The sequence below is a fragment of the Petaurus breviceps genome, unplaced genomic scaffold, assembly GCF_028583685.1.
Source record: "Petaurus breviceps papuanus isolate PSGF00001 unplaced genomic scaffold, PetGlider_PUasm1.0 90760, whole genome shotgun sequence".
NCBI classification, from domain to species: Eukaryota; Metazoa; Chordata; class Mammalia; order Diprotodontia; family Petauridae; genus Petaurus; species Petaurus breviceps.
Genome location: NW_027187338.1, coordinates 2,666,139 through 2,688,114, shown reverse-complemented (window position 1 = coordinate 2,688,114; position 21,976 = coordinate 2,666,139). Strand labels below are relative to the sequence as shown.

The 21,976-nt window shown below is 39.7% G+C and overlaps 1 protein-coding gene across 1 annotated transcript in view; it reads left to right on the top strand.

Annotated features, from left to right (window-relative positions):
• The window catches only part of PSMB2 (proteasome 20S subunit beta 2), a 35,736-nt gene that overhangs the window by 9,905 nt on the left and 3,855 nt on the right, over positions 1-21,976 (top strand). The window contains exon 4 of the mRNA XM_069067919.1: positions 21,371-21,533. Coding sequence (XP_068924020.1) covers positions 21,371-21,533 — 163 coding nt within the window. The remainder of the gene's footprint in view (positions 1-21,370; positions 21,534-21,976) is intronic.

Here is a 21,976-nt window from a genome sequence, read left to right as displayed (position 1 = left end):
GCTAAGAAAAGAGATTGTAATGTTTCCCATTCATATGGTTTTCACCAAAAAAGCATTTTTCTTAATTTAATCTAGGCAGCATCCCATTGAGACCATTAGTGCCTGACTCTATTTAACTGATAAGGAGACAACAGAATGGCACTAGAACTTGCCCAATGTCCTATGGCAAGTCTGAAACAAACCTGAGATGTCTGCAAGGGCCTCAACCACAAGTATGAAACCATAACTTGGGGGAGGGGGAGTGTGGATGGCTTTCTCTCAGTCAGTCATACATATCTTTTGCCCTTTTCAGATCTTTTTATCTTTTAGCTTATAAAAGCCATCATGCATCTTCACCTGTACCTCAGAAATCTTGGTAATGGTATATTTTTTTATGCCTAGAATGGATTGTGTGGTTTGGTTTGGAGTAATTTCAGTATTAATCTGCCTTGTGAGCTCATGTTATGCAGCTGCTTAAATGACCTGTTGCAGTTATAAAAACAAATTGGGCAGGTGCTTTGTAGTCACATCTAAGGACATGATATTGCAGCTCTTCAGGGTGATTTATTTTTGTTCCTCATAACACTTCATTCTGGGATCCTCTTGAGAAATGGAGCTTCTTTCTCTAAGTGTTAGTTTGAATACCAGGTGAGTTCCACACCTTAATGGAACCTAAAATTTAGTCATGGGTTACATTAGATAGGAGAGTAGGAAAATTCAAAGAAAATATTTGACTTAAATGAAAGCCCAATAACATTTCCTCTTTCACATTCATAATTGGAAAATGAGTCCAAATCCCAGCTATCCAGAAGTTCCTTGTGATATTTAGCAAAATGTAAGATGTGACTTGCTTTGTAAAATATCTCACTGACTTATCAGGCAAATTCCAAATTCCACCTTTAGGCACAATAAACATTTTGTTGTAAATACCCAGTATTAATAAGTGAATTAAGCTCCTTTTAAAATCGAGATAAGACTGGCTATGCTCATGCAAATGTAGTGGATCCATTTAATCTTCTAGCTGCCAAAATGTTTGATGTACTTAGCAAAAGAATCTCCTTTATAGACTGTGACTTGGAGCTTTAGTAAAGAAGTGGGGGAGGGAGAGAAGAACCAATGGTGTTTATGAGGGATAAATTTTCATTTGGCAACTATCAGCCAGGAGTTTTACAGGTACCCAGTCTCTAGGATAAGAAATGCATTTTGTAATGACCAGTCATTATAGCTAGGTTGATTATATTGTTACTGCCATGAGGGATTTGATATTTTGAGTCTATTTTTAAACATTTTTTATTGAAAATTAAAAAAAGTTTCAAAGGCTTATTTTCAAAGCCTTTAGGCTTGGATTTGGCTTGGGCTAGAAGGAGACGTTGAACTACGTGGGACAGTGTGCTAAAGTATTTGAAAGGCTGTCCTGTAGAGAGAGACTAGGTTTGTGTGAAGGAGCTGCAGAAAGGCAGGTTTAGGCTGTATGGCTAGAGAAAGTCCCTAACTGTTAGAAGTATCCACCTGTGGGTGGAACAGGCTGGTCTGGAAGCCCAGTGTGGTGGCTTCCTCACACAGAAGTTAGTTGGTCCTCAGTTTCTTAGAGATGATTCTTAGCCAGGTATGGGTGGGTTAGATGACCTCTGAGTGAGGTCCTCCCCCCTCTGGAGATGCTTTGCTTCTGCTTCTCCCTGATTCTACTATTGATGCTCAGTTGCTCCATAATCAAACACTTGCTGCTCAGCTCTTTGACTAGATTGATTTTTTAGAAGAAAGTCAATGATTCTTATAGGCATACTTGACAATATACAGAAGGTAAGAAAACGTTCAGAAATTTGTTTCAATTTTCCTTTGCTTTTTAAGATGATAGTAAATTTTCATTGTTGATTTGAAATGAGTAATATAACGTCCTATTACAAATGGTGATACCAAGCATGCCCCAGTACCTTTTTAGAAGCCTCTTGATTGCCATAGGTATTCCAGTTTGTGGTAGGGCCATGCTGCCTGTAATGGGTTAAGTGTAAATGATGGCAATGAGGAAAAACTAGGAAAATCTCATCCTCTTTTACAAATCTTATGCCAAGCCAGCAGTCAGCCCTGTGATTCCTTGAAAGTTGAGAGAATAGTTATGAGACCTGTGGGTATTAGATATTTCAAGAAATGTCCATAGATTGTGTCTGTTTCGGGATTAGATTTGCCCTGGTCAGTGTTATATGACATGTGATCTCTAGTCCTAAAAGAACCACATGACTATTGCCCTGGCTGCTGTAAGATTAAGTCTACATATTGGCCACCAAAGCAGTTGTGCCATCCTCATGCCTTCTGTGACTCGCATAAAAGATTCATCTGTTGGTTGCCCAAGAGATTATTTGTTGGTATCAGTGAAGTCTTGTGACCTTGTGAACAGATGGCACAGGTGAAAGAAACCTTGACTTTACATGTACTGTCCCCTCACCACCAGCAGCCTTTTGTTACATGTGATTAAAAGCATCACTAACGAGAGTGATTGAACCTGCTTTTTGGCAAACATGGTTAGCAGGATGTGACATGACGCAGTACTGCCTTCTTCCTCTACGTGCCATCTCCCTCGAGGCCTGATCCTCTGTGCTCACCCCCGTATCCCCCGTGCCCAGGCTTGCCTTCCAGCTCACCTGCTCCAGATGGGCAGCACAGTAGGGAGGACACTGGCAAAGGCAGATGTGTTTATTTACCGGAGACAGAACTCTGTGCTGTTGCAGATGGCAGTGCCTGGGAGCAAATGGCAGCCTTTGACACCACTTCTACTGCCACCCAGCCAGGGCATCTTGACTGTCAGAGTTAGCTCACTTTCAGTGGCAGAAAGAGCAAAAAACCAGATGAGATTTCTCAAAAGCCCTGAGTGATCGTGGTTCTTCTGACCTCCTGACCCTGAACAGCAGCTTCCCCACTCATTTTTCTCTTGGTCTAGTATTAGCTTCTTAGGTTGGCATGACTTCTTTGTGAAGCTATCTATTCCTCCTATTGCTTTTTTAATAGGAAGTATTATAAATAGTAACATCCAAGTGGAATTACAGAAGCACGAACTTGTATTATAAATACATGTTAGATATAAGCTTATTTTGTCAACTTGAAAAGCCCTCTGCAGAACATATGTGCAGGCCCAGGTCTTTTCCCATAGGAAAACTCTTAGGATTGGGAGTAGTTTATGTTAACCCCACTGGAGACACCACTGATGTTTTTAGTGGCTGATTTTATTATCCAGCTGTATGGGGACAGATGTGCATTGAGTTGGAGATGGCTTAATTAATATGACAGCATTTTGCACTTATACAGTGTTTTTTCTCCTGAGGAAATGAGATTTTGGACAGTGACCCTTTTAAATACCTTTTGGTTTTCCTATCTTTGTAACTTGAGTAGTCCTATACAAAAAACTATTGATTTGACACTAATAAAATGTCTGAAGTTACTTGTCTCTGAAAGCTGCTGGCTTATCTAGGAGTCTCCCACCCTCCTCCTTTTTCTTTAATGTGATGTTTTTCCCAACCCTTATTGCTGATAGTTAAGAGCTTGCAGGTGTAAAGTCCTCCCTCCTCCTTTTCCCCATCCCTCTCCAGGGGGTTGTACGTGAGAAGGTGTTGCTTTCTCACTCAGAGAGCATGTATGTGCTACCCAGTTGAATGCCTACTGAGAGCAGAGAACCCTGGTTCCTGATTGAGTAGAATTATCCCATTGGAAGTTGAAATTATGTTGCCCTATATCACCTTGCTACTAAAGACCTTTTCTTCAAAGAGGAACAGCTTTTTCTTTGTCAGTCATAAGATGACTGCTTTAGCTATGTTTCCTGCTGAAACCTGTGTTAATTTTGGTGTTTTGTATTTTTTAAATATGTGTCTGAGGATGACTGTCAGAAGCAGCAGAAGGTGTTGACCTAATTTATAATTTAATAAGAGAATTAGATTGTTTTGCAAACGTTTGTTATAAATTATAAGTTGTAGCATGCTTCCATCTTGAGGATATACATTTAAATTAGGAGAATGGCAGCTAATCCAAAAGGAAGTCCAGGGAAGAAAAGTCTTCCTTGGCTGGTCATGATTTTGTTTTCAGTACTGACCACATACAACCTACTGCACAACCAGCAGTCTTTGACTGACACTGTTAGCTATATGTTAAGCTAAACATCTTGCATCTATAGACTGAAATGCCTCCAATATTTACACACTTCCCCATGGCCAGGGAGTCACTTTCCCTTCAGGGGGAATATGAGTATTCATGTCCAGTTAAGCTGTGAAAATGGATTGTGTTTAGTATATTAAGCCAAGTCTCCTGGGATGGATAGGATGGCATTGATGCCTGTGAATTTTATGTAGATTATTTGTTATTTATTATCCAACTAGAAGTTGTCCGTTTCTGCCTGTGGACCTATCAGTATACACATTGCTTTACATTCAGTTGGCACAAGTTGGTATAGTTCAGCAGGTGCACCTGCTGTCTCAATCACCTTCCATGGTAATGTCAGCTAGATTTTTGGCTCATGTAGATGAGTCAGCATTAAGGTAACATTCTGAATTCATTGTTATGTATGTTCCTGCTTAACATTCATTGCTCGCTAGCCCTTCCTTCTGGTGTACAGTTCTGTCATGAAGCATGGTGTCTGGCTGTAAAATTGAGAATTGGCTCATAAGGGGTGTGGATGGGTACATTTTCCCCATAAGTTAATATTTAATGGAAAAAGAACCAAAATGGCCCTTTTGCAGATATCTCATTTGTTTTTGCCATTGGATACACTCATTTGCTGAGTTTAAAGCAGTATTTTTGATTAGCAAGTGAAATTAATGTCGAAAACAAATACTGTGTTAACTAGTTGGTATAATAAGGCAGCTGTGCCCTGTTGTATCTCAAGTCATTAGATTTTGAAACTCTTCTAATTACCATGTGGTTCCAATTTTAACAAGCAAGTTAAGCAAACTCAGGAGTGGTAATGGCCAGAGTTATAAAATTTCCAGAAATTTTGAAACCATGGACAATTGAAGTAACAACACAATAATCAGATTTTTTTTCATGAAATTGAAATATATATGGTCTTTGATTTTAGTGCCCTTTTTAGGAATGATAGCATTTAAGAGTATTTAGGAACCTTAGAAAGCAATCCTCTTCCTTTACAGATAAGAAAGGAAACTGAAACCCGGACCTTTAGTGATAATCAGGCTCAACCTTATTTTACAAAATGAGAAAACCTAGAAAAGAAAAGAGAATTTCCTGGTGTCTCACAGGTAGTAAGTGAGATATTCTGGGTAGTGCTGCAGGCCTTCTGACTCCTAAATTTTGTACCCATTTTTAGATATGAATTTAGGGAAGGAAGAGGGAAGAAAACCCTAAAAACTCACTGAATTTGACTACTTTTGCTGTAGAAATCTTTAATTGTCTCATTTTCTGAGCTGCTACTAGCAGTAGTTTTAACTGCTTCTGATGCTTTTAATTATCTTCGCATTCTTCTGAAAGCTTAAGGTTTATCTTGATTTACTTAATCGTTGCTACACTTTCACATCTTCCTTGACTTCTTGATTTGGTGTGAATAAAGTTGCTTATGGTTGGAAATATTTCACATACTGCAGAAGATGCAGGAATCTGAAGCATTGAGAAGCCATGAATTCAAGAAAAATGCCTACCTTATTGTTGCGGTGATTTTATTGGTGTAAGAACCTTCCAGGGAGTAAAATTCCCATTATAGAATGCTGATGAGCATCATGATTTAATCTTCAAGAGTTAAGTGACTTTCCCAGAGTCATGTAGGCCACTACAGACCTGGCAATAAATTCCTTGAAACCCCTGAAAAGAGTATCAGAAAACCTGGGAGTGAGTCCCAGCTCCCCTACTTGCCAGGTCTGTGACCAGGGACAGAATGTTTAACTTCTACACCTCATTTCCCTTGCTGCAAAATGGAAGTAATGATACTTAAACTATGTACCTCATGGGCCTCTTGTGAGAATCAAGGGAGAAAATGTATGTAAAGCACTTTGTAGCCATTGAGTGCTATAGAAATTTGAGATGTTATAGAAGCAAAGGGATATTGCTGCTAGCATCCATTCTGTTCCTTATCGTTTATGGCCCTGGTGGTAGGGCAGAACTATCACCAGCCTCCAGGGATGCCAGCAAGAAGCCTACCAGCAAAGGTGGCCATTCATTCCTTCTCTTGTGGAAATGACCAGTCCTGTAGGGGCTTAGTATTTACTTCATAAAGCCGAACTGCATTCCATCCTCACAGCTTGCATGCTTTTACTGCCTGCCCTTTCCAATTTGCAGTTGTAATGATCTTCCACCATTTGATTTATTATCTATTTAGTAAGTGCTTACACTCAGATGTTGACAGAAGTGAATGGAGTTGTGCCTGCCTTCACAGAATCCATGTGTATGGTAATGTAGAATAGAACACAAGTAATATTGAGTGCTCTCTGAGGTGCTCAGAAAATACAGCTAACTTGACATGAAAATCTTCGTTTTGCATAGTTTTTAGAAATCATTTGGGGGAATAAATGTCAGGTAGCAAGCACATGGGTTTATAGCCCATCTTGTTTCAGATATTTTTATCATTCAGACGAAATTAAATCCTGATTTTTGGTTATTGAGGGATAAAGTTCTAGCAAACTATTAAAACTAAATATATATAGGAAGAGTTTTGTTGTGTTATATTTAAACATTAAATTCCCTTTTTTGTACATGTGATTACTTGACTCTGAAGCACTAGTTGGTTGCAGACAGCCTTTATACATGTCAACATACTCTTGGGACTTGCTTTGACTAGACTAGGCCAGTGGGCATCCTTTTCTTTTTGGAGAGTGACAGTAATATCAAAATGCCTAGTAAGGCTCTGTTGGATGTCTCACCTAGACTCCTGTTAAGTGCTTACTTGCTACAATTTCCTGGCCTTGTCATTAGGTATATAAAGATGAAGTAAGGCAAAATCCTTTCTTTCAGGGAGCTTATGATCTAATAGAAAGGGCAAGATATGAAAAAAAAAAAACAAAAAAAATACCCTATAAGTTAGAATATGCTGAAGTGCATCGGATAGGTCATACAGTATGAGACATTCAAAGAGGGGAGGATTCACTTCTAGCTAGAAGAGTTAGGGAAGGCTTCTATGTAAGAAGTGCTTCTTGAGCTGGGCATTAAAATGAGACATTTTTAAGTAGGGAAATGAAGGGAGCAGGTTCTGGCGAAATGAAAACTGTAATTATACCAAGGAGAGAGAGCATAGGACAAGATTTGGGTGCTTCAAATTCCAGTCTGACAGCAATAGGATGCATTGATGCGAAATAAAATAGAAAATGTCGGTTAGAGTCAGATTGTAGAGGGGCTTCAGTGACAAGCCAGGAATTTGTATTTTATTCAGTAGAGACTGGACCACCACAAAGGCCCTTGAGCAAGGATGTAATCATTGGAGAAGATCTCTGCATTAGGATGATTTGCTTGATCACCAGTGTAGGAGAGAGACCACTAGAAACATTTTAGAATTGTCTGGGCAACAGGTGACAAAAGCTGAACTAGAGTGTGGCAGTGGGGATAGAAGTAAAAAGGATAGGTGTAAACAATATCATAGAAGTGAAAATTAAGAAAAGTATTGCCAGCTGCAAGGGAATGGTGATACCATCAACAGAAATGCATGCGTTAGGAAGAGAAGCTGGTTGAGAAGGAGCAGGATGAGTTTGTTATGATCATATTGAGTGTGAGGTGTTAGCAAAACTTCCAGGAGGACTCCAGCTAAATTGGTTGTGATTCAACAAGTGTTTATTCATTTCTTACTATGTTCCAGTCACGCTAAGTGCTGAGGATATAAAACCCATGCTTTCAGGGAGCTCACAATCTAATGGGGGAGACAACAACATGAAAACGACCATGTATCAACAAGGTACATACAGGATAAATTCAGGGTGATCTCACTAGGGCACTAAGATTAAGGAGGACAGGGAAAGCCTTCTCAAGGAAGGTGAGATTTGAGCTGAAGCTTGAAGGAAGCCAGGGGGCAGAGGTGAGGAGGGAGAGTGTTCCAAGCATGAGAGACAGCTAGTGAAAATATTCAGCTTTGAGAAGGGACAACAAGGAACAGTAAGGAGGTCAGTGTCACTGCAGCGTAGAGTATGGAGAAGACTGGAAAAATAAAGGGAACAATCATTTATGAAGCACCTTTACAAATATCTCATTTGCTCCTCAAAACAATCCTGTGAAGTAGGTGCTATTATTATCCCCATTTTACAGTTGAGGAAACTTAAAGGCCTGGCCAAACAGGACTTAATCTTTGCTCCTAGAGGATTAGAGAGCCTGCCTTCATTGAATGGGGATAGAAGGGTCTTTTAGGAAGACCAATTTGACAATTTGAGTTTCAAGTGGATTAGAGTGGGAGGAGACAAGGCAGGGAAACCAACCAGCAGACTGAGGCCTGCAGTTTTTTCTCCTGCCCCTAAATTAATCCTTGCTTCTGTTTATAGACTGAGAAATAATAGTAACAATAAGTAATAAAAACTATGTAGCACTTATGCAGTATGCTTTATATGTATTATTTTTATTTGATCTATCCTATATTACAACTTCACTGGCTTAGAAATTTTATACTACTATATCTGTTTTGTATTTGAGATCTCTAAAAACTTTTTAACATGACCCTGAAAACACTTATGTTCCATAAATTCATTTAATTTATGCACATGAGCATCCTTTCTAGGTACTCTTGGTAAGGTTTTCCCTTCTCTTTGTTGGCAGACATTTATGTTGTCAAGTTCAGGATATGTGGGGCTGGTAGTTATCACCCAAGTGATATTGTTGTTTAAAACGTTTTGTTATGATATCAATATCTATAATTAAGCAGTAAACTAAAGATTTGTTTTCTAAAGTTAAAAGTACATAGACTCGAGGCGGCTAGGTGGCGCAGTGAGTAAAAGCGCTGGCCCTGGAGTCGGGAGGACCCGAGTTCAGTTCCGGCCTGAGACACTTAACACCCACACAAAAATACTAGCCAGGTTGGGCAAGTTACTTAACCCCAATTGCCCTCCAAAAAAAAAAGTATATGGACTGTTAGACCTGAAAGGTAGCTTAGAGGTTATGGTGCATTCAGATTCATTTTATAGAGGAGAAAACTGGGACCTAGAGAAATTAAATATATTCAAGATCATTCAGCTAATTCATGGTAGTACTGGGACTCAAGTCCAGGTTCCCTGGCTCCTGACCCAGTGTTCCTTCTACTACATTACAATGCCACCTTCTATTCACAATTAGAATGTGGATTTGAAGCTTGTTGAGGCATTGCCATTTTCTAATTATCTTAAGGATAGATCTCAGTCCCATGGGAATATGGTTTAAGTCTTAATAGAGATTTTCTGTGAACTTTGCTACTTTGAAGCCTATTGCTGGTATTGTTGGAAAAGGAGACTGAAAATAATTTCCTGAGTTTCCTTTTAAAAAGAAAATGGCTACAAATACTTGAGAAATGAATTTTTAGAAAAGTAAGGGATAGATACCACCCTTTTCCCTTAGTTTTTTCCTACGCTTAAACAGAATCTTGCTTATTAGTGAAAGAAGGTATCACCAATCCAAAAGCTCATTGAAGGGGAGATCTAAAGCAACATAAACTGAGCTGTCTGATAATATAGGTGATCTTATTTAACTCTGCGGAGATTTTCTTTATGTTGGAATACTGGTAAACAGTATTGGGCACATAAGGAGTAGAACCAGATTTGTGTGTTTCTGCTCTGCAAATAAAAGCATAGCTAAGACTATGGCTTAATCAGAGACTTTCAAAAGGAAATATAGAAATTATTTTTCTAATGAAGGTATGGATGAGGTTGGAAGCAAGTATGGAAGACTTTTATTTTCTTGTTTGCTACATCCAAAATACCTGATTTGGTATTATAAAATGAGAACAGACCTTAGAAATTATCTAGTACATCCCACCCAATAAAGGAAACTCTTCATGAAGCATTCATGGTTTTCATAGTCAGTTACCAGTCAGTGGGGGCACAGAGAATCAGACACCACTGAAACAGCTGAACAATAGATCAGTCAATGAGCATTTATTAAGTGCCCACTGTGTTCTAGGTACTATGCTAGCTGCATGAAGTATGGAGACAGAAATTAAAAGCCCCTGCCCCAAAGGTGCTTGCGCTATCCAGGGAAACAATATGTACACCATCCAAGTATTCATAAAGTAAATACAGTGAAATAGAGGGGGTAGAGGTATGGCAGAGATAATATTAGGAGCTCAGAGTAGAAGTAAGTAATAGGGAGAGACAGTAGGAGCTAGGAGATCAATAAAAGGCATAATGGGAATGGTATTTGAGCAGAGCATTGAAAGAAGAGAGGCATAGGTCAGCACAGAGTCCGGGGAAACCAAGGCAAGACCAAGCAAGGCCAACTATCCCATCTAAAAATTCAGCAGGAGGCAATGCCTAGCCATGGCACTAAATCCAAGTTCAAAACCTAAAGCTGGAGAGGTGAATTATTCAAACACTAACCAGTAAAAAAAAAATTGTTCTACCTCTTAAGATTCCCCAAAGAAGGAGCAAGTAACTCCATAACCACTGTAAGCTGAGACTCAAAGGAAACAAAAATGGATTTGCCACATGGACCACAAGCAATGAAGTAATAAGTTTTTTATTATTGTTTTAATGAAATAAAAGCTCTAGAGGAAAGAATTGGAAGAATAGCTTAGAAGAGAAAGTGATAAAACTTACATAAGTAATGGACTCTCTAAAAACTAGAAAAGATCAACAGAGATTCCATGTAATAGCTAAAAATATTAGAATAAAGTCAAAAGATAGGAAATTGAAGAAAATAAAAGCTATCTAATACTTAATCTGGAAAATAAGTAGAAGTAATTTAAGACTCATTAGACTCCATTAAAAATTTTTTTTAAGGCCTAGATCTGGAAATGAAACGAAAACTGTCCATATCTGTTAGAACATATTCATAGTCCCACAAGCAAAATGAAGATAGAAAGAATTCACCAATTGCTGGGGGGGGGGGGGAGGAGGGAGGGAATGGGAATGTATTGAGGACAAAAGACAATTCTCAGGGATGTCATTGCCAAAATCTAGAATCCTACTAAATCAAAGAGAAAGTAGTTCAAGGATTTAAAAAGAAGCAGTTCAAATACCTAGGAACCACAGTCAGAATCACACAAGATCTGGTAGCTTCTGCTATAGATGATAGAGGATTATGGAATACAGTATTCTTGAAAGACAAAAGAATAAAGGCTTACAACCAAGAATAACAACTTGCATAGCCGAGAATAATTCTGTAGGGGGAAAAATGAATCTTTAATGGAATAAAGAATTTTCAAGCAGTTCTGTTGAAAAGACCAGCAAAGTAGGACCTTTGAAATACAAACATAAGAATCCAAAGAACTCTAGAAAGATGAATTTATTTGAGTAATTAAAAGGATCTGTTATGATACACTGCTAACATTCTAATGAAGGAGAAGAAGCAAGTTCTCTTTAAGAACCTTAATATCTTTAGAGGTTATTGAAGTACTTAAATAAGAAACAAAAGATTTGGGTGTGGACTGGTTCTATTTTGAGGGTTTTAAGAGGGGAGAGAAAAGGTGAGGTAAAAGCAAGAAAGGGGTACAATGTGCTATTTCTCTTAATTGAGCTGCATGAGAAAAAGTATAAAAATAGAAAAAACAAGGGCAATAAATATCAAATAAATCTCACTTTTATCTGAAACAGACAAAGGGGAGTTGAATACACATAATAGTGTGTTGCAGAAATAAAACTCAACAGATAAACAAGTAGGTATAGGGAGTAAAGTTGGTTAAGAGAAGATAATACCAGAAAAGTAATAATGTAAGACAAATGGACTTCTGGACTTTTAGGGGGGGAATAGAAGGGGAGAAAAACCAACTACTGTTGAAGATGGGGTTCTGTCGACTGGGGCCAGCCTAGGTACATTGTGGCATATGAATGTAATGAAATATTATTGCCCTATAAGAAACGATGGAATAGATGGTTTCAGAAACTTGCGAAGACCTATATGAACTGATAGAGTGAGACGAGCAGAACCAGATGAGCAATTTGTACAACAGGCAAGAACATTGTAAAGAAAAATAACTTTGAGGGGCGGCCAAGTAGCACAGTGAGTAATAACACCGGCCCCAGAGTCAGGATGACCTGGGATCAAATCCGGGCTCAGATACTTAGCACCACACCCAGAAACACCTGCCCATGTAACCTTGAGCAAGTTGCTTAACCCCAATTGCTTAAAAAAAAAAAAGAAAAAGAAAAATAACTTTGAAAGAGGTGATGGCCTCAAGGTACTCAGCCCACACGTTTACTCGTTGCCAAATGATATCCCATGTCTGCATCTCTTGCCTACATCCTTAACGCTCAGATCATCATCATCTTAGTTCAGGCCCAGACTGTTGCAGTAGCCTGCCTCAAACTTGGTCTCCTAGCTCCGAGTCACCCTCCATGAGGCAGCCACAGTGATTCCCCTCAGATACGGTTCTAATCATATTAGTGAGTAGGTATATTGAGCTACTCAGTTAGCTCCAACGTGTCCCTGTTGCCTCTAGAATCAAATATAAGCTCACGTCTTTGGCTTTTAAAGCTCTTTCCTACTTTCAGTCTTCGTTTCCCTTTGCTGCCATCCATGTGCTCTGCAGTCATACAAGCCTCCTTGCTATTGGAGACCTGCAGTGTTCCCAACTATCTGCAGCCTTTGCACTGGCTATCCCCTATACATGAGATGTACTCCTTCCTCACCTCTACATCTCAGAATCCCTGGTTTCCTTCAGGACACAAGTCAAGCATTATCTTCTACATGAAGCCTTTCATAATCTCTCTAGCTGCTAGTATATGCCCTCTATAACTATGTATGTATCATGTATACACTCATAGGTACACATTGCCTCTCTTGTTGGAGTATAAGCCCTTTGAAGAGAGACTTTCACTTTTGTGTTTTGTAGCACTGAGTGCAATGTTTGACCGATTCAATACTTTGAATATAATATAAATGTTTTTTGATTGAGAAAAGACCAGAACAAGTGAAGGCTTTTGAGAATTGGCTGAATTTGGTGTTTCTGTAGGCATTGGAAAGGGAGCCAGTAGATAGGAGGAGACTGAAAATTAGAAGGGGAAAATCAAGGTTATAAGAAGTATTGGCCTTGATAAGAAGAAAGATGGTCACCTTTATAGGCATGAATAAAGAAGAATGGGGGGGGGGTTTCAGAGGGTTTTAAGATATAGAATAGGGGATAAGAGGCAACTCATGGTGAATGGACTCTATTTTCTCAGGAACATATGAATAAAGTTTTTCTGTTGAGAGGGTTTAGGAGAGGAGTATGGTAAGAGGCATGAAGAGATGGATTAGAGAGGGCTAAAAGGATTGCCATGGTGTAGAGTGGGCCCAGTTCTGTAGTGGACTCGGTACTGTTGCATGACTTCCTCCACTACCTTTTAGATGCACATGAGTAGGAGCAAAGGAGGTAGATGGTGAGAGGACTCTACAGTTGGTAAGACATGAATGGTAATAGGGTGATGGAGCAAGAGGATGGTGTATGTCATTAAACTGAAGGGTCAAGATTAGCAGAGAGGAAACAGAAGCTAAAATGAAGGTGATGGGGCTTGGGAGAATACTTAGAGACAGGCAGACAAACCGACCAAAAGTCCTGCTGAAGATAGTGAATGGGTTTAAGAGGAGTGAGGCACAGAAGGGATGGAATATTAGAAGGTTATGGTCCTCCAACTTGCAGAGGAGCTCATTCACAAAACTAGTCATTCCTCTTTTTTTTTAGTAGCTCTTAGTGTTAGTAAAGTTTTAGATTATGACAAAATCTGTTTCTCTGTCATTTCTGTCCTTTAGACCTCATCCTGCCCCTTTGATACACAGAACAAGTATGAATCCCCTTTACAGTCTTAGGACTTTATAAAGACCATCTCATCTAACCCCTTCATTTTAAAGATGAAAAGAAATGCTGCAAAAGGTTGGATGTCATGGCTAAAGTCCTAGTTAGTGCTTCTAAACTTTTCATAAATGCTTTTTCTACGACACTGCCATTTTTCCTACTGTTAAGATATTTGAAGATATCTATCAAGGGGTTATATTCAGCATATATTTATTGTGTCTGTTAAATAAAGTACCATGTTCTAGATGGTGGGGGAAATAGGAAGATGAATACAGCATAGTCCCTGCCCTAGAGGAACTTACAATTTAGTAGAGGAGATAAGACATGTACACATATAACTGTCATATAAAATAGATATAAGTACATATGAAATATATGAACAGGGTGCCTAAGTATTTGTATGAAGGGAGAGAGGAGGAAAGAATTTCTAGCCAGGAAGTGAGGTTGAAGGCTTACACAAGTTAAACCTCAACATTCAACTACTCTGTTATTACATGGTTTCCTTACCCTTTATCAATCTGTTCACTCACCTAGTTGATATTCTTCTTAAAATGTGGTTACTGGAATTGAATACAGAACTGCAGATTTGGACTGACCAGCATAGACTCTGTTGGGATTTTAATTTTCTGAGTCAGCTTTACTAAAAATTAAAAATGTTTCATCTTTTCTTTTGTCCTGTTTAATGAGCAGAATACCTGAATGGACTTAACCTCAAAAGCTAGTTTTAGCCTTTGTCATCATTTACGTTTCATTCAGGAAAAGGACTTTACTTTCCAAGATGCAGGAGTACATCAGAAGCTTCTACATTGGTCATGTTGGGGTAAGGAGTAGAGTTGATACAGCTCAGGTCTCCCCAGGCCTGCATGAACTTGATCAAAGAAGTAAGTGTACGTTTGGGTGGGAAATTGTGAGTAAGACTGATTTGCTAGGGTCACTGTGTATCTTACCTATGTGAACAAGTATATATAAATCATTCAGATGTGAAATATTTCCATAGTTCTGTTGCTAAAAGTCCAATATCAGAAATGATATTTGATAGCTCAATGAATTGATTGGCCTAGAAAGAGTGGCAGATTTTTTCTAAGTTTGAAGCACACTTGTAGTTTATCAAGGCTTACTCATAGTACTGATGTCATCGTTGTACAGATTTCTTTGTCCCACCAGCTCTTTATTCTCCCCCTCCCAAACTGCTAATGCCCTGGGAGTGGAAGCACACAGCTCATGTATTGCTTAGCATACCAGGGTGCTGCCCATTATTTTGTAGTAAAGAAATAGCAGAATTTCTGAGGCACCTCTGTTCAGAGTGGTGTCCTATTCAATTAGAGGTGGCAAAGGCTGGCCTGAGTCCAAAGGAAGCCTGTCAATTCCTCTCCTTTTCCGTGTCCACGCTCTGCAGGATGCTTCCTCACGCCCACCTCTCTCCCCCTTGCTGTGACTTTGGCTTCCGCCAGATGTCACACCGCTGCTTGTCACCGCCCAGACTCCTGTCACTGATTTTGTTGTTTCAGTGTATTTATCACAACTGTTCTCTTTAGCTGTAAAATTTATGGAATTTCACGCTCTTCTAAATCGCTACACTGTGTTTCTTTTAAATCAGAGGAAAGAAATATAAGAAGTTGGGTATGCATCAAGAGTTGAGGGGTAGCAAATACTGTCTGTAACAGAATTTGCTTGCCTTCCCTTTAGATGTAAAAAGTATAACCTAAGCATAGGAGAAGACTAGGATGCCCAAGGAGCAATAAGAAATGGGTAAAGAATCATACTTATAGAGGTCTAGTTAGAAGGGATCTTAGGGAGACTCAAATCATTTTACAGAGGAGAAAAGTGAGTCTCAGAAAGGGGGAGGAACTTGCTTGTAGTCCCATATCAAATGAGTGGCAGGATGGGGACAGGCTGTTTTTCAAGGGCTCACTTGTTTAATGGCCATTCCCTTGCCTTTACATTTCTTTTCTTTTTTTTTTATAGGGGTTAAGTAACTTGCTCAAGGTTACACGGCCAGTTATTTCTGGGTGTGGTGCTGAGTATCTGAGCCCGGATTTGATCCAGGTCATCCCGACACTGGAGCCGGTGTCTTACTCACTGAGCCACCTGGCCGCCCCTAAGCAATTGGGGTTAAGTAACTTGCTCAAGGTTACACGGCCAGGTGTTTCTGGGTGGGTGCTAAGTGTCTGAGCCCGGGATTCGATCTCCAGGTCTTCTCAACACTGGAGCCGGTGCTCTTACTCGCTGTGCTACCTGGCCTCCCCCTGCCTTTACATTTCAAGCTTGAGGGAACTTTTATAATTTCAGTGACTCCCCTGTGATGTCTACTTATTCATTCAGATATACAATACAAAAAAAAGGATCCTAAATCTACTACTATTACATCAGAAAAGTGGTACACTTAAAATAAACATTACATTGTTAAAGTAGGAAAGAAGGCAATCTTTAATTTGCTAGTATACTTTTCTAGCATTTTTTCCCTTACAAACTATGGGGAATATTTTAGGAAATTTTTAGTAATAATACATTATATTTACATATCAGTCTTGAGTGCCTAAATTGCTCATCTCATTTGATTTTCTCAACCATCTTGAGATGCGAGTAGTACTTTTGTCCCTGTTTTTATGTCTGAGGGACCTCAGACTTAGAGAAAGTGAGTGACTGAGTAAGTGGCAGAACCAGGATTCAAACTCAGATCTTCTGACTCCATTATTATTTCGGATTCAGAAACTAACTTATTTGGATCACCAGAACAATCCCTCTTCCTTCATTTGGGTGCTCAAATGGACTTGACTTTACAGCATACTATATTAATGTTTATACAGCAAGCCCATAACTTGATGTCATTGACAGGCATGGCATGAACTAGAATGCTCACATGAAATGCTTCTGGTAATTTCACTCCCCTGTGTCAAGCTCTGGCCCAGATGTTGGTAATTATTCAGAACAAGTCAAGAATACTGCCTGGATCCAGAAAACCTTGTTTAAGTGGGGAGGCAAGAGCAGGAGACATGGAACCATTAGAGAAAAGGTACTGTATAATCCAGTACAAAGTTGTGTATACAGACCACACAGCTAGGGGGCGCCAGAGGGCACAGAGCACTGGTCCTGGCATCAGGAAGACCTGTGCTCTAATCTTGCCTCAGACATTTACCAGCTGTGTGACTCTTGCAGGTGACTTAGCCACTGTTTGCCTTGGTTTCCTCATCTGTAAAACAGGGATGATGATGATAATAGCACCTACCTCTCAGAGTCATTGTGAGGTATAAATGAGTTAACATTTGCAACATGGTTAGAACAGAGCCTGGCACATTGTAGGCACTTAATAAATGTGTGTCTCCTTCCTTTGTGAAGTGGGATTGTGCATCCAGTGATGACTGCCTACTTTTATAAGTTAATTGGGAAAATTCTCACATAATGAAATAAAGTTAAAATGGCAGCACAGAATAAAAACAGCTGTTGGCATAAAACGGTGTGTGTGTGTGTGTGTGTGTGTGTGTGTGTGTGTGTGTGTTTGCGCACACACATACATGCACACACACTTAGAATGATAGTGGACTTTTAACTTCCCTGTTGTGGGGAGGGGAGAGCAGGGCTAAATGTGTAGGCATATGCAAATAGTTATTGACTAACTAGAAATGGAGGTGAATATTTAGGATATTACATATTGTGTTTCTGCCTTCCAGGGAATCTCCCACTGCATACAGCCTGAGCTGATGCCCCTATGTTTATGGGTACCTAATCCATATTAGTGTCAGGAACAGGAGTGATTTGCTATGAGCCTTATTTCCATGAGTTTTCTGTAGAAATGTTTCTGATAGTGAGCATGATTACTTTAAGACATGGGACAAATTAGCCCTGAGAGATTTAAATACCTTTTGGGCCAGTTCTTTAGGTTTTGAATGTCTGGACCTAGCCAAAACAGGAAGTATCTGCTCACTGCAATAATTCTCTAAGAGCTCATATGAGAGGTTCTCACCTGAGGCTAAAGAAAGAAACAATAACTGTAATATTGGTGAGGGTCTGGGCTTTTAATTTAATATTCACCTGTCCTGGGAACTCAGAGTAGAAACTCCCTCTCTCCACCTCTGCTGATCTGCCTCTTCTCCTTTGGGCATGCCACGTAGGTCAGTGAGCTTGCTCTGTGGGTCACTGAGCAGTCAGGGAACTTGCTTGTGGTCACACAGCTGTTGTGGGCCGAGGCTTGAACCCAGGTCTTCCTAACTCTAGGGTTGCTTTTCCATTATTTATGTGGCCCTACCTCTCATAATACTCATGAGTTAAATCAAAATTGACAGTTTCTCAATTGTTGATGTGATTTAATTGGTTCAGTCAGTCACTCTCTATCTTCATTAATAAAATGCTTGTTAACTTCTTGCACTATTAAACATTAACTGCTTATTGCTGAAATGTGTGACACATTCAGGTTTGATCCTAACCCAACATCATTAATACTTATGAGATTACTTGTACCTGCTTTCATATGTGGAATGTTTTCCAAAACAGATAAACAAAAGTCAAATGTGGGGTCTGTTTCAGAAAATGAATTGGGAATGACCTTATTTTAGAGAGATACTGAGTCAAGAAAGTGAAGACATATAGGTAGGGAGGCATAGCTCTGTCTTCAGTATTTAAAATGCCACCTTTCTAGAGGAGTGAGAACGTGATGGCACACAAGACTTTATTTGAAATTTTAAAAAGACTGTGAGCTAGAGCGCTTCCATGAAGCACTGTCAGAAGAATGTCAGAAACTGCAAGTTGTTTCACAGATGTATCGATTTAATTAGTCTAGATAACACCATTTATTTATGCTTAAGCATCTCACACATACAAAAGCTGGTAATTCAGAGTCACACAATAATTTGTGAGTTATCTTCTGTACCACGTGTGGTGGCTTCTGAATACCAACTTTAGTGAGTGCATGTCAGATGCTTAAGCATAAATAAATTATATTATATAGACCAATTAAGCGATGCATCTGTGTAACAACTTACATCTGGAATTCTTTTGACATAGGGTTCCATCCAAGATCTTCTGATAGTGGCCTTTTTTAATCTCCATTATTTGTTGTAAATACACTTTGATCTAATAGAAAAGGGTAAAACAGGAAAGATCCTCATCAAATGCATAGCTTTAGTAGACTTAGTGCTTTGTGTTTTCCAGGTTTGGTCTTAATACATCTTTGCAGCTCTGTACCCATAATGTAGACTGCTGCCCAGTAGTGTTCTAGTCTTTGGGATTGGGCCAGTCAACAGAATACATACAACTTTTTAAGTCTTAAAATGCACACAAATAAGGGGACCAAACAGTTTTGCCTGATATTTGTCACCATAAGAAGCCTCATTAGAGACAAGAAAATAGTAAAAGTATTAATTCTAATTTTTTTTTTGCTTTTTTGGAGGGCAGTTGGGGTTAAGTGACTTGCCCAAGGTCACACAGCTAATAAGTGTGTCAAGCGTCTGAGGCCGTATTTGAACTCAGGTCCTCCTGACTGTAGGGCCGGTGCTCTATTCACTGCGCCACCTAACTGCCCCTATTATTCTAATTTTAACTGTAAGAGCAGCAAGCTATCTTATGTATACCTATTTTGTGGGACTGTGTTAGGTGCAAAACAGAGAAGTTATTCAGTTCTCTCTCTTTATCCATCAAGGTTAATTAAGAATTTTGTTCATGTGGGAACACTAAGCTACCAATTATAGTCAAGAATATTCTTTGAAGGGGTGGCCAGGTAGCACAGTGAGTAACGGCCCCAGAGTTGGGATGACCTGGGTTCGAGACTGGGCTCAGATACTTAGCACCACACCCAAAAATAACTGACCATGTAACCTTGAGCAAGTTACTTAACCCCAGTTGCTTAGGGGTGGCCAGGTGGCTCAGCGAGTAAAAGCACCGGCTCCAGTTTTGGGATGACCTGGAGATCAAATCCCGAGCTCAGACACTCAGCACCACATCCAGAAATAACTGGCCGTGTAACCTTGAGCAAGTTACTTAACCCCGATTGCTTTAAAAAAAAAAAAAAAAAAAGAATATTCTTTGAATTGGAAAGCATGTTTGCTTACAAAGAGGTCAAAAAAAAGAAAGGGTCATTAATCCCGTTTTACAGATGAGGAAATTGGCACGTAGAAATTAAAGGAATTTCCCATCCTAACTCAGATTTGCTAGCAAGTTTATCATTGAACCAGATTGAAAACCTAAGAATCTCTGGACTCTTGCTGTCTCTTGATACATTCTCTGAAAATGTGATAGGCCAGCAGTGGAAATTTCAATAACTTCTCAGTTTGTCTTCAAGGCTCTGTCAATTTATTCAACCCCTGTGGTTTATTTAGGGCTGCTCTCTAGTCTATGGCAGGTATTTAGGGGACCCTCCTGCTTAGGTTGGATGCCTTATCTACTTTAGTTTTCTGATGAATGCATAATATTTTTGTTTGCTCTTCTACTGTGGTTTTCTCTGACTGCCAGATATCTGTATTAATAATTTAGTACTCAAAAAAATGTAAAATGCCACTTTTTATAGGCATATAATCCAATTCTATGAACTTGTATCAGTTTGTGTTCTATGATAGTGTGCTAAGGTCTTTGAGAGTAATGTGCATATAATCACATATGTTTTAGAATACACACATAACCATATACATGCACAGTTCCCCATTGTGGCAAATGCAAGATGAATACATGTTGTGCAGAAAAAAATGGAACCATGTAAAATGGGACCTCTCTAGTGAGGGCTTTAAAGCATTAGCCAATCTATGAACTTCATGTAATAAATGTCCAGGCTCTTATGATAGAAATGGGTGGTCTTTTTTGAATGTGAAGAGTAGGGTAAGTTTCTCCATATTTTCCTCTGATGGAGTTGCACTTGAGACGACAGGATATCAAGAACAGGAGAGAATATGGATGAAATCCAAGCAGCATTAGAAGTTATTTTTAAAACCTTGGTTTCTTAAAGAAAAATTATAGCATTTCATTTAAGGATGTAGCTCTTCGGATTTTCTCGTATTTGTTTACACTTAAGAACTTCCTCCATACCTCTTTTCTTCCCTTTTCCCCCATAGAACAAGGTGAGCATTGATTGTTAATGCCTCTGGTGAACATAATTTCTTTCACATTAATATGAATAGGCAGGCCACTGTAATATTTTGGTCCAACTGTTGGGGTCTTAAGCATTAATAACGAAAGTCATGGTTTGGCCCAGTACACTCCCACATTTGTGATTGCCACCCACCGTAGTGTTGAGACATGCAGGGCTCCTAGTGGAGTCCAGGCTTCATTTTGGAAGCTGACCGTGGCCTCTTGTTCTGTAGTCTTCTCTGGAGATGGGCCTCGGGGCAGCAGCAGTATGCCAAAAATGCACTTGTATTAGAAGAAAGCGGCACTGCCTCTCCCTACCCCCAACTTCCTCATCCTGGGTTCTCTGTTGCAATAGCCTTTGAAGGATGGTTTGTTCAGCTGCTAAGGAACATCTTCTTGGGAGGGTTTGGAGAAACACCATTGACTTCGTAAGGCTAGTTAGCATTGGTGCTTTAAACCAAAGCCGTGTGGTGTTTTCTCCCACAGACCCCATACCACGTCAACCTCCTGCTGGCCGGCTACGATGAGCATGAAGGACCCGCCCTGTACTACATGGACTACCTGGCAGCCCTGGCCAGAGCTCCATTCGCAGCCCATGGCTATGGCGCCTTCTTGACCCTCAGCATCCTGGATCGTTACTACAAGCCAAGTAAGTGACAGTGTTTGCTGGAGGAAACTGCAGAGCCACATCTGGCTGGTCCACTGGCAACAAAGATGGATCACCAGGGCTGGACTGATGGCATCTGACTGGAAGCCGTCTGGTATTGGAAGGCTAGCTCGGGGACCAAGGATTCGTCTTGTTCTGCTGGGTAGAAGTTACCAAAAAAGCAGACTTAGCCTTAAAATAAAGAAGAGCTTCATCAGAGCTGTCCCAAAGTAAATGGGCTGCTTGGAAAGATAATGGGCTTGCCATCACAGGAGGTCTTTGGACAAAGTCTGCATGATGACTTGGGCACTGTTACTCAGAGACAGGCAGGACAAGGTGACCAGCCCAGAGAGTCTGTGAAGTATCAGTCTCGATGTGTTTTCCTTCCAGATAAGTGCAGTTAATCATGTCATGTGGGTCTTGGTGTTCTTCAGAAATCTAAAGGA